The following is a 12,465-nucleotide window of genomic DNA, read 5'->3' as shown; positions in this document are numbered from 1 at the left end:
TCAAAATTGGGCATTACAGTTTGGTTTCCTGTGCTATGCACAAATACCAGCAGTAAGGAGGGACAAGCTTTCAAAGAGAGCTCAGCCTGGTATCCTAGTAGGCTATAGCTCAGTTAAGAAGGGTTACAGGGTTCTGGATCCCTTGACAAGCAAAATCTAAGTAAGCAGAGATGTTATCTTTGATGAAAAGGCATCTTTGGGCGGGAGAAGAATGAGCCGAAGTCGCTTTTGAAGACATGGTGCCTAATCAAGCTGAACTCGAGCAGCTTAGTCCTAAAATAGACATTGATGATGTGCCTGTTAGTGGCACAAGGTCCCTAGATGAAATCTATGGAAGAGCGCAGATTGCTATAGCAGAACCTAGCGGTTTTGAAGAGGCTGAGGCAGATGAAGGGTGGATGCAGGCCATGGTTGATGAAATCAACATGATTGAGAAGAACCAAACATGGGAGTTGGTTGAAAAGGCAGCTAATAGAAAGACCACTGGTGTAAAATGGGTCTATCGAGTAAAGCATAATTGAGATGGAAGCTGAAAGCCAGACTAGTTGTAAAGGGCTACAGTCAACGATATGGTCTGGACTACATGGAAACATTTGCTCCAGTAGCTAGACTTGATACAATCAGATTGCTGGTTGCTCTAGCTGCTCAGAACCAGTGGACAATTCACCAAATAGATGTGAAGTCTGCATTTCTCAATGGATTCTTGGAAGAGGAGATATACATTGAGCAGCCTCCAAGATTTGTAATGCCTGGTAAAGAACATATGGTGTACATGCTAATAAAGGCTTTGTATGGCCTGAAACAGGCCCCTAGAGCCTGGTATGCTCAAACTGACTCATATCTAGTTAGCTTGGGATTTGAAAGAAGTGCTAGTGAGCCAACACTCTATGTTAAAAAGAATCGAGATGAAACACAGCTCATTGTGTCACTCTATGTTGATGATCTTCTAGTGACTGGAGGAGACAAAATCAAGTTAGCTGACTTCAAAACAAAAATAAAGGAGATGTTTGAAATGTTAGACTTGGGATTTATGACATATTTCCTAGGAATGGAAGTAATCAAGCAGAAGAAGGAATCTTCTTGGGACAAAAATCATTTGCTCTAAAGGTTCTAGCCAAATTTTCAATGGAGAACTGTAAGCCAACCAGCACACCTATGGCTGTTGGCATAAAACTATTGAGCCTAAAAGATCATGAACCTGTCTGTGAAACTGATTACAGAAGCCTTGTTGGTTGTTTGTTATATTTAATAGCAACAAGACCTGATATTCTGTTTGCTGTGAGCATGCTGTCAAGGTTCATGCATTGTTGTAACCAGCAGCATTATAAAGCAGGAAAAAGGGTGCTAAGGTACATCAAAGGTACCTTAAATCATGGAATACATTTCAGAAGGGCTAAAGAGTTGAAATTGATTGGCTACACTGACAGCGATTGGGCTAGTTCAAAAGATGATATGAAGAGCACTTCTGGTTATGCTTTTACACTTGGCTCAGCTATGATTTGTTGGAGTTCAAGAAAACAAACAATGGTGGCTCAATCGACAGCAGAAGCGGAGTATGTAGCAGCTGCTAATGCTGTTAATCAAGCTATGTGGCTAAATAAAATTCTAAATGATTTGAATCTACAGTAGAATGGAGCAACTGAGATATATTGTGACAACAAGGCAGCTGTTGCTATTGCTAAAAATCCTGTCTTCCATGGTAGGACAAAACACTTCAACATCAAGCTGCATGTGATAAGAGAAATGGAACAAGCTCGAGAAATCGAGTTGATTCACTGCAGCTCTGAAAATCAAATTGCTGATGTCTTTACAAAATCTCTTAGTGCATCAAGATTTCTGAGCCTAAGCAAACAATTAGGAGTCTGCAGTATAGAAGCTAAGGAGGAGTGTTGAATTCAGCCTCCATGCAACAGCCAAGGTGGCCATGCAGAGAACGTCCAGCAAGCAGCTAGTTGGGACTGTTTTTGTTTCATTTAGTTACTTTAATGAGTGCTTTGTATTTTAGTTACTCAAAAGCTTAGTAGGTAGCTGCATTTTGATGTAATTAGGTGGTGATTGACTGATAATTCAGTAAACTATCTCATACAAGCAAGTTTATCAATTTACTAGGCAGAATAGTGGTGTTAGGTATGTCTTTAGGTGGTAACTTGCTTATTTTGTAATTGTTGACTCCTATATGTAATGACATTATGCCTCATTCAATGGTTAATTAAAATTCCAATTTATTTTCACTCAAATATTCTCTCTTCTTTTCTGCTTTCCACTTGCAAGCTTCTTTTCTATTTCTTTTTGTGTTTCTTTCTTCTGCAAGGCTCGAGGCTTGCTGTCCAAGCAAGAGCAAATCAGCTTGCTGCTGCCCTTAAACACCAACACCTTTTAACTATGTTTCTTATATCTATATAGGTTGCAGCACTAGTATTGGGACATTATTTCTACTACTCGCAACATGGAGTGTGTACAGAGTCCTCAAAAGAAAACAAAAAAATCATGTTGAATCAGAAATACTTCAAAAGGAATTGAGGTTTGTTACTACAACAACATTTGTCTAGCAATGAAGGTAATGTTGAAAAAGTTAAGTTATTTACTTCAAAAGAGATGGAAAAGGTGACGGATCATTATAATGAAAACCGAATCCTTGGTCAAGGAGGTCAAGGGACTGTTTATAAAGGAATGGTAATAGATGGAAGCATTGTGGCTATTAAGAAATCCAACATGGTGGAAGGAAAGAAATTTGATGAAAAGAAGGTTGAACAATTTATTAACGAGGTGATAATTTTATCTCAAATTAATCACAAGAACGTGGTTAAGCTTTTAGGGTGTTGTTTAGAGGCTGAAGTTCCTCTATTGGTGTATTAATTCATCCCAAATGGTACATTATACTATCTCATTCATAGCCAAAATGAAGAATTCCCATTGACATGGGAAATGCGTTTACGAATTGCGATTGAAATTGCCAATGCCTTGTTCTATTTGCATTCAGCTGCTTCTGCTCCTATTTATCATTGGGACATCAAATCTAGTAACAAACTTTTGGATGATAAATATAGTGCAAAAGTATCAGATTTTGGAACTTCAAGGTCAGTTGCACTTGAACAGACACATTTAACCACTCGGGTGCAAGGAACTTTTGGATACATGGATCCCGAATATTTTCGAACAAATCAATTTATAGAGAAGAGTGATGTTTATAGCTTTGGAGTTGTTCTTTTTGAGCTTTTAACAGGACAAAAACCCATCTCCATAAACCAATCAGAGCAAGTGAGAAGCTTAGTATCTTATTTTTTGCATTCAATGCAGGAGAATTCCTTGTTTAGCATTCTCAATCCAATGGTAGTAAAGGCTGGTCCAGAACAGGAGATTATGGTTGTGGCTCTGGTAGCAAAAAGATGCTTGAATCTTAATGGAAAGAAAAGACCCACCATGAAACAAGTAGTAATGGAGCTGAAGTTTATTAAAGCTTCAGGTGGAACTGTTATTGAAGACTGTGGTGATGAAGAATCTGAAACAGATGACATGATCCATTCATGGGATACCAATCCTAGTAATTCAATGTCCAGGACAATTCCAACCGACAGTAACTTTTCTGTTAAATTCATCTTACTAGTTTCCAACACTCCTGAAACAATTTATCTTGATTGATAGCCTTTAGCTTTTGTATTTGTCACACTGGTGGAGTCTTGTGGTTGCCCAAGAATTCTTGTTTCACACAATGTTATTTTATCTCTTGAAGGTATTTCTTACACAATTTCTGGATATGTTTTTCTTTCTATTGCTAAGTCGATGAATTCATTAATTAAAAAGACCTCCAAACAGGGATACAAAATCAAAAGGCACCGTCAATCGAAAGAATTGTAACCCTAATTATCCACAGCTCTTTTTGCTCTTCTTTTTATATCTAAATGTTGGGGATTGACCCAATTAAGTAACGAATGAGTAAACGAATTTAAGAAATTGAACACACAACTTTAATTTGAAAAAAACCCTAGAGGATAAAAATTACGAGTAAAGTTAAATTTACTATAATAACAAAAGAACGAAGAGTACAAAAGATAGATATAAAAACTAAACCTTGAAAACCCAAAAACAAAGAATTCTTTAAACTTGTTATGAGTTCTAATCTCTAATAAGTTTTCGGGGTTTAGTTTTTATCTCCATATTTTATACTTTTCTTTGGACGGATTTTTTTATGTTGAATTTGTGTATTCAATTTCTTCCGCTATTTTTACTTGTTCATTACTTAATCAGGTCGATCCCAACACTAAAGATGAAATAAGAGGAGGTGATTAACTCATCATAGTAATAGTAAGCCTTTATTGAGTGAGAACAACTAAGGAAAGCGAGGGATATTAACAGATCCAACATACCCTCATCGCCATTTTTCTCGACGCCATTACTGCTCTTTCAACAACTCTCGAACTTTTCAATTTCAACTCTTATTGGAACCGTTCTGATTGTTCATATTCTTCTTCAGATTTTCCCTACAAATAAACAAACTAGCTTAATATCTTCTCCTGCAATAAAAATATAAGGGAATTGGATGGTACAAGTCAGCATTAAACATCCACTTCCATAAGAAAATAACGACAAAGCAGAGAAAAGGCAACAAAACGATTTGAAACATACAAAACACAAATCCAATCAAGGCTGCATATTGATGATAATTGAGCATCCATTACTTCCAAAGATATATATATAATTGTGTAACATTAACAAAAATAATTTAAGAAACATATATTTTTTATAATAAGTTAATATATCTTAATTATATCTAATAATTAAAATAAGAAATGTTATTTTATGTTAATTAATGCAATTAAAAATTAAATATTTAAAATTTAATTAAATATTAAATGTCCAAAATCACACGTAATACTTGTGACATTAGAAGCTAGAAATATTAAATACTAGAGTTGTAAACTACTTGGGTTTAGATTAAATCAGTTGGTTATCTTTAAGTTGAAGAATCCAAATTAAATTGCAGCAAATTAAATTTCAACATCTTAATATATAATTCAAAAAGCTTACAATTCAAGTTAAATATTATATTAATGTTTTTGGAATTGTATCAAGAATCGAATCAATTAGGTCATTATTTTTAGTCGTAAGATTCAAATCAAGTAAATTATTTAAAAATCATTAAATAAAAATATTAATAATTATAAAATACAATTCAATCGAATCAACTGCTTTTAGCCTAGTTTGAGATCACCGATTTTTCACCTTTCTAGATTAATATCTCGATTGATTCCTAGTTCAATCGGATAATTTAGTATGATTTAAACAACATTGCGTTATAATTTTTTAATACTAATTTTATATAAGAAATATGAACCATTGAACATTATACATATATATATATATATATATATTTACTTTTAGTGAATTATAAACATTGACATATAAACTCTTCAAGAAATAAATAAATAAATGATAAACTTACTATCGATTTAAGAAAACAATTTATGCTATGGAAATGACCACATGAAAGCCCGAGACCACTCTTCCTATAGAACAGATCAGCGAATAGAATCAAATTCATGTGTAAAGTGAATGATAATTTACAGCAAATGTAATCACAAGTAATAGAAAAAAAACTCACATCAATTAATCAAAAAAGTCACATATACAACTTATAAAAAAAAACCTTAAAAGCTAAGCCCTAGATCGACTCTCAAAACTAGAGTCCATAGTGGAATCTCTAAGTTGTCATAACATGCTAGAGATGAACCTAACAAGATAGACACGAAAAACTAAAAAGTGAAATTGTCAATAATCAATTCAGATTTGGTTGGTTAGTCACCTATCACCCAAAGTTCTGAGGCTAATCTTAAGAGAAATCTAAGGGAAAATCTTAAAACTAAGGCATGATCTCATAATCAAATATGGATTTGAGAGTATAGTTACGTGTAGAAAAGGTTAAAGCATCCCTGCAACATCTACGTAACACCTCTAACCCGTCTTCGTCACCGGTTTGGAGTCACAAAGTATTACAATAACATTTCAAAAATTAACATTATTTACAAACTATAATTGATCATAAATACAAATAATCAAAATCACATTCTATTCATAATTAAATATATGCATATGAGCCTTAAACTGTGTTTTCGTGGCCCTAAAAATAGATTGAAAACATTCTGGGGTCAATTCGAAACAAAACAAAAAAATTAGGAAAAAATTGAAAATTCTAAAAACAAGGGACACATTGTTGTATGGCCAGGCCGTGTGTCACAGCCAGACTGTGTGGACATTCGAAGTCCAAACACGCGGCCGTGTCTCAGCCTGTGTGTATATTCGAATTAGTTCACACGGCCGTGTAGCTGGACATGTCTCAATCTGTGTAACAAATTTTTTTAAGACACACGGCTGTGTGATAGACCGTGTGAAACCTATTCCTAAAAACAATAGGATACACGGTCGTGTAAGTAAACCGTGTGTGACACACGGTCGTGTGATAGTCCATGTCCCAGGTCGTGTGCTCCATAATTAGCCCCTAAAACAAGCTATTCCAAAGGCAAACCTTGCCTAACAAGCTCCTCCGTTTGTACATACATTCAATGGACATAAACACAGTTAAAACATTTATAAACATACCAATTCTATCAACCTAAATCTATAAAATGAGCCTATAAATATGTTATAAATATTTATGGAGTGTTATTAGGGTTATATTAAAATTTGGTCAAGAAATTTTAACATTTACATAGTTAATTAAGGAAAACGAACTAAATTGTAATAGATGTAAAACTTAATCACTCTAGCCTTAATTGAATTAAATGGATATAAAAGCATGAAATAAAGGCCTTAAGTAGTAATTTTACCAATTTTAAGAATAGTGAAGATCATGGCTTGGCATTTGATGAAATTTGATTTAATATTAAAGGGTAAAATGGTAAATTAAACTTGAAATTAAATAAAGAAAAAGGTATCATCTCTTTCATTCGGAGAGGTGTTAGCCGAAACACCATTGTTGGGGAAGGAAGCTTTCGGCCAAAGCTTAAATTTCATGCATGGTATGTTTTCAAGCACCGTTTTTAGTTATTTTTATCTTTTTGAGCTCGTATTAACTTAATTTAACTAGTTTGAGGTCAATATGTGAATTTATTAAATGTTTAGAATTATGCTATGGATGTAATTGTTATGTTGTGTGTAGCGACCTAAAAATTTGCACGGGCGCTAGTCGAAGTAATTATTGAAAATTTGAAAAAAACAAAAATTGAAAAAATACCTCGGTGTGCGGCCCAAGGCTCAACACACTTCTCGCATTATGAGTTGATTTTTGAAAAACAAAAATTTAAAAGAAATATCTCGGCATGTGTCCGAGGCTCAATTGACCTCTCGCAATATGAGTTGATTTTTTGAAAAAAAAATAGAAATTTAAAAAATACCTCAGCGTGTGACCTGAGGCTCAACTCACCTCTCGCAATATGAGTTGATTTTTGAAAAACAGAAATTTAAAAGAAATACCTCGGCATGTGTTCGAGGCTCAACTCAGCTCTCGCAATATGAGTTGATTTTTTGAAAAAAACAAAAATTTAAAAAAATACCTCAACGTGTGACCTGAGGCTCAACTCACCTCTCGCAATATGAGTTGATTTTTGAAAAATAGAAATTTAAAAGAAATACCTCGGCATGTGTCCGAGGCTCAACTCACCTTTCGTAATATGAGTTGATTTTTTGAAAAAAATAGAAACTTAAAAAATACCTCAGAGTGTGACCTGAGGCTCAACTCACCTCTCGCAATATGAGTTGATTTTTGAAAAATAGAAATTTAAAAGAAATACCTCGACATATGTCTGAGGCTCAATTCACCTCTCGCAATATGAGTTGATTTTTGCAAAAAAACAGAAATTTAAAAAATACCTCAGCGTGTTACCTGAGGCTCAATCACTTCTCGCAATATGAGTTGATTTTTGAAAAAACAAAAATTGAAAAATATTTCTTGAAAGAAACAGGGTTTCAAAAAAATTAGGTGAAACTAAAAGCCTTCTTCTTCATTGATTCTGTGCAGCTTTCTCCTAGTATTCCTTGCTCTACTAGTATACCTGTATATGTCATGTATGATGTTATTATGATATGCACGTGTTTGTCCTAAATGCTTTTGTGTCTACATGATCATGCCATGCACCCTGGGATGTTTCTCACGTGCCCCACTTTTGATTTTCGTGAGGGTCCGCATTCATTTCCTCAATTCTTGACTTTTCTCTCCAGTTTTGTACTCATCCTCAAGTTCTGTGAGTAACCCACATTTTCGTATACCACCTTCCTGCCCCACTGTTGAACTTTGTTCTTGCTTCAGGGTCCTTGTATTTATCAAATTCTCATCCAGGTAATGCTCAACATTCCTTTTGTTTAGAGTATGGCATCTTACTATTTATCATTTAAATGAATCAAACACGAGATGCATGAAAAAATGACAAAGTAGGCATGAAAGAAAGACCTCACATTCATTTTTTTTCAAAAGCAACAAACAAAGAAAATTGAGAAGGAAAAATTCAAATAAAAAAATATCATAAAGAAAGGAAAGCGAATTCAATGGCCACAAATGCTCTAGATATTCAATGCATGAACTTCTCCACGTTTCCTCATCCTAGATCTTTTTGAGCATGGCTTATTGTGTAGAAGATTTCGAGCTTCTGAGAATGCTTCAAATATTATGACTTCGTCATTCAACTCCCCGTTCAAGTCGTTTTGCTAATTTAAGTTCGAGCCCATTTCATTAGGACGCCCTTTCAGGTTTTCATCCAAATCATTTTTATTTATCAAGACGCCCTTTTCGGGTTTTCATCTTAATTTTTTATTTTTTTATTTTTTTGTGTTTTTAGGCATAATACTTCTTCATAGCATCTAAGTTCACTGGATTAGGTAATTCTTTCCCATCCATCTCAGTGAGAATCAGAGCTCCTCCCGAGAATGCCTTTTTTACAACATATGGCCCTTCCCAATTTGGTGACCATTTTCCTCGAAAGTCTTTTTTGTATCGGGAGGATTTTTCTTAGTACGAGTTCCCCTTCGTTAAAGTCTCTTGGCCGCACCTTTTTATCATGGGCTGTGATCATTCTCTTCTGGTACATTTGTCCATGACAAATTGCATTCAAGCGTTTCCCTTCAATAAGGTTTAGCTAGTCATATCGAGCTCAAACTCACTCTGATTCTTCTAACTTCGTCTCCATCAAGACACGTAAGGATGGGATTTCTACTTCGATGGGAAAAACAGCTTCCATTCCGTACACCAAAGAGAATGAATTTGCTCCTGTAGATGTCCATACAGAGGTGCGGTATGCGTGCAAAGCAAATGGTAGCTTCTCGTGCCAATCTTTATATGTCTCAGTCATCTTCCCGATAATATTCTTAATGTTTTTGTTGGCCGCTTCGATAGCTCTATTCATTTTCGGCTGATAGGGTGAGGAATTATGATGCTTTATCTGGAATTGATCACACACTTCTTTCATCATCTTGTTGTTCAAATTCAAAGCATTATCTGAAATGATTCTCTCAGGCAAACCATATCGACATATGATCTTCTTTTTTAGGAACCTGCAGACTACGGTCTTCATTACATTAGTAAATAAACTGGCTTCTACCCATTTTGTGAAGTAATCTATAATCACAAAGATGAACCGATGTCCATTAGAAGCCTTTGGGGAAATCGGCCCTATGACATCCATGCCCCATATAGAAAAAGGCCACGGGGAAGTCATGACATGAAGGGGCGAGGGAGCTGCATGAATTTTATCACCGTAAATTTGACACTTGTGGCATTTTCGTGTGTATCTAATGCAATCCCTCTCCATCGTCAGTTAAAAATAACTAAGTTCATAATCTGCCTAGCCATAGTAAACCCATTGGTATGCGTTCCACAAATTCCTTCGTGGACATCTTCAAGTATTCTTCTGGCTTCAACATTGTCCACACATCTCAGGAGTATTTGATCCTTTCCTCTTTTGTATAGGATATCCCCGTCAAGAACAAAACCAGCCGCCATTCTTCTGATTATTCTTTTGTCATTCTCGTTTGCTTGCTCGGGATACCTTTGATTCTTAATATACTCCAAGATGTCATGAAACCATGGTCGTCCATCTGATTCCTTTTCAATGCTAAAATAATGTTCGGGGACCTCATATATGCTCGTTTGAAGAGGCATTATTTCAGTTTCTCTGTTTGTTTTGAACATTGAAGCCAATATGGCCAAGGCGTCAGCCAATTGGTTTTCCTCTCGTGGGAAGTATTGAAAAGTCACTTCTTTGAATTTTTTGACCAATTCCGCCACGAAATCGCGATACTTGACTAATTTTGAATATCTCACTTCCCAATCTCCGCGAATTTGATAAATCACAAACGCTGAGTCCCCAAACACTCTAAGATTTCTATTTTCCATTCAATAGTTTTATGAAGTCCCATGATGCAAGCTTCATATTCTGCTATGTTATTAGTACAAAAGAAACTCAATCTGGTAGTGAGTGGGTAATGGTTTCCTTCCGGTGACACTAAGACTGCTCCTATCCCATGCCCCAACGCGTTCGATGCACCATCAAAACTCATCTTCCATGATTGATCTTTTAATAATTCACCTTCAGAAATACACATCAAGTCTTCATCTGGAAAATCAAATCTCAAAGGCTCATATTCCTCTATTGCTCGACTTGCCAAGAAGTCAGCTATCGCCCTTCCCTTTATCGACTTTTGGCTCACATACACAATGTCATATTCAGGCAATAGGATCTGCCATCGTGCCATTCTCCCTGAGAGTGTGGGTGGTTCCATCAAGTACTTTAATGGATCTAGCTTTGAAATTAACCATGTTGTATGATACAACATGTATTGTCTGAGCTTTCGAACTACCCAGACCAATGCACAGCAGAATTTTTCAATTGACAGGTACTTTGCCTCATATTTTGTGAACTTTTTGCTGAGGTAGTAAATTGCTTTTTCTTTTTTCCTGACTCATCATGCTGCCCCAGTACGCAACCCATTGAGTTTTCAAACACGGTCAGGTAAATATTAAGGGTTTTCCAGTGGTCGGCGGTACTAGCACCAGAGAATTAGACAGATATTGTTTTATCTTGTCGAAGGCCACTTGGCACTCCTTATTCCGCTCTCCTGGATTATTTTTTCAAAGGAGTCGAAAATTTGAATCACATTGGTTGGTAAGTTGAGAAATGAATCGAGCAATGTAGTTCAACCTTCCTAAAAATCCTCTGACTTCTTTTTGTGTACGCGGAGGTGGCAGTTCTTGTATGGCCTTTATCTTGTCTGGATCAACCTCAATACCTCTCTCGCTGACAATGAAACCTAGCAATTTTCTCGAGGTAGCCCCGAATGTACACTTGGCTGGGTTAAACTTCAACTGAAATTTTCTTAATCTTTCGAACAGCTTCCTGAGGTTCCCAACATGCTCTTCTTCTCCCCGGGACTTGGCAATCATATCATCGACATAAACTTCTATTTCTTTACGCATTATGTCATGGAACAACATCACCATGGCTCTCTGATATGTTGCCCTAACATTCTTCAATCCGAATGGCATCACTTTATAGTAGAATGTTCCCCACATTGTAACGAATGTAGGTTTCTCCATATCTTTGGGAGCCATCTTAATCTGATTATAACCCAAGAAACCATCCTTGAAAGAAAATAAAGAATGTTTTGCTGTGTTATCCACCAGCGTATCGATGTGTGGCAAAGGAAAATTATACTTAGGGCTAGCTCGATTCAAATCATGATAATCCACGCACATTCGTACCTTGCCATCTTTCTTTGGTACCGGGATTATGTTAGCTACCCACTCTGGATATTTTGAGACTTGTAGGAAGCCAGCGTCAAATTATTTCTTTACTTCTTCTTTTATCTTCAACAGCATTTTGGGTCTCATCCTTCTTAGGTTCTTTTGAACAAGTTTGCATTCTAGTTTTAGTGGGAGCTTATGGACCACAATATCTGTGTTCAACCCTGGCATATCCTGATAAGACCAGGCAAACACATCATTGTACTCATGGAGCAAGGCGATCAAATCCCGCTTGGTGTTTTCTGAAATGGAAGTCCCAATCTTCACTTCTTGCTTCTTTTCTTCACTCCCCAAGTTCACTGTCTCAATAGATTCTTGATGGGGTAAAATTTGTTTCTCTTCTTGTTCAACCATTCTCAGTAAGTTAGGAGATGAGACACAAGCTTCAGCACTTTCTTCGGCTTCGAATTCTACTAAACAAACGGCTTTCTCAAAATCAATTTCAGGACTTATGACGAGATTGTTCATTCCATGGATATCTAAGCACCTGAAAGATGAATGGGAAAGGAAACTATAGAGAAGCATCAAAAAATAGGAATCAACACACACAATGTTATGGAATGATATGATATATGTGAAGGAAAAAGCTATGAGAAGCGGGAATAATTGCGACACTAATTGAAATGAAAAGACCATAACAAAATGCATCTTCATTAATGTTCATTAAAATGATAAAGATC

General features: G+C 35.9%; 1 protein-coding gene and 1 pseudogene across 1 annotated transcript; one reads left to right on the top strand and one right to left on the bottom strand.

Annotated features, from left to right (window-relative positions):
• The first annotated feature begins 583 nt into the window (after positions 1–583).
• Positions 584–3,639, top strand: LOC105797397 (LEAF RUST 10 DISEASE-RESISTANCE LOCUS RECEPTOR-LIKE PROTEIN KINASE-like 1.4; annotated as a pseudogene).
• A 6,157-nt stretch (positions 3,640–9,796) lies between these two features.
• LOC128032529 (uncharacterized) lies at positions 9,797–10,144 on the bottom strand. The gene has a single exon (XM_052621132.1). The coding sequence runs from the start codon at positions 10,142–10,144 to the stop codon at positions 9,797–9,799; it is 348 nt and encodes a 115-aa protein (XP_052477092.1).
• Positions 10,145–12,465: the final 2,321 nt, after the last annotated feature.

The sequence above is a fragment of the Gossypium raimondii genome, chromosome 9, assembly GCF_025698545.1.
Source record: "Gossypium raimondii isolate GPD5lz chromosome 9, ASM2569854v1, whole genome shotgun sequence".
In the NCBI taxonomy this organism is placed as follows: Eukaryota; Viridiplantae; Streptophyta; class Magnoliopsida; order Malvales; family Malvaceae; genus Gossypium; species Gossypium raimondii.
This window is presented reverse-complemented; position numbering and strand designations above follow the sequence as displayed.

Excerpts from the sequence above, each read along its gene's own strand:
- LOC128032529 (XM_052621132.1), bottom strand. The coding sequence starts at position 10,144 with ATGCCTCTTCAAACGAGCATATATGAGGTCCCCGAACATTATTTTAGC.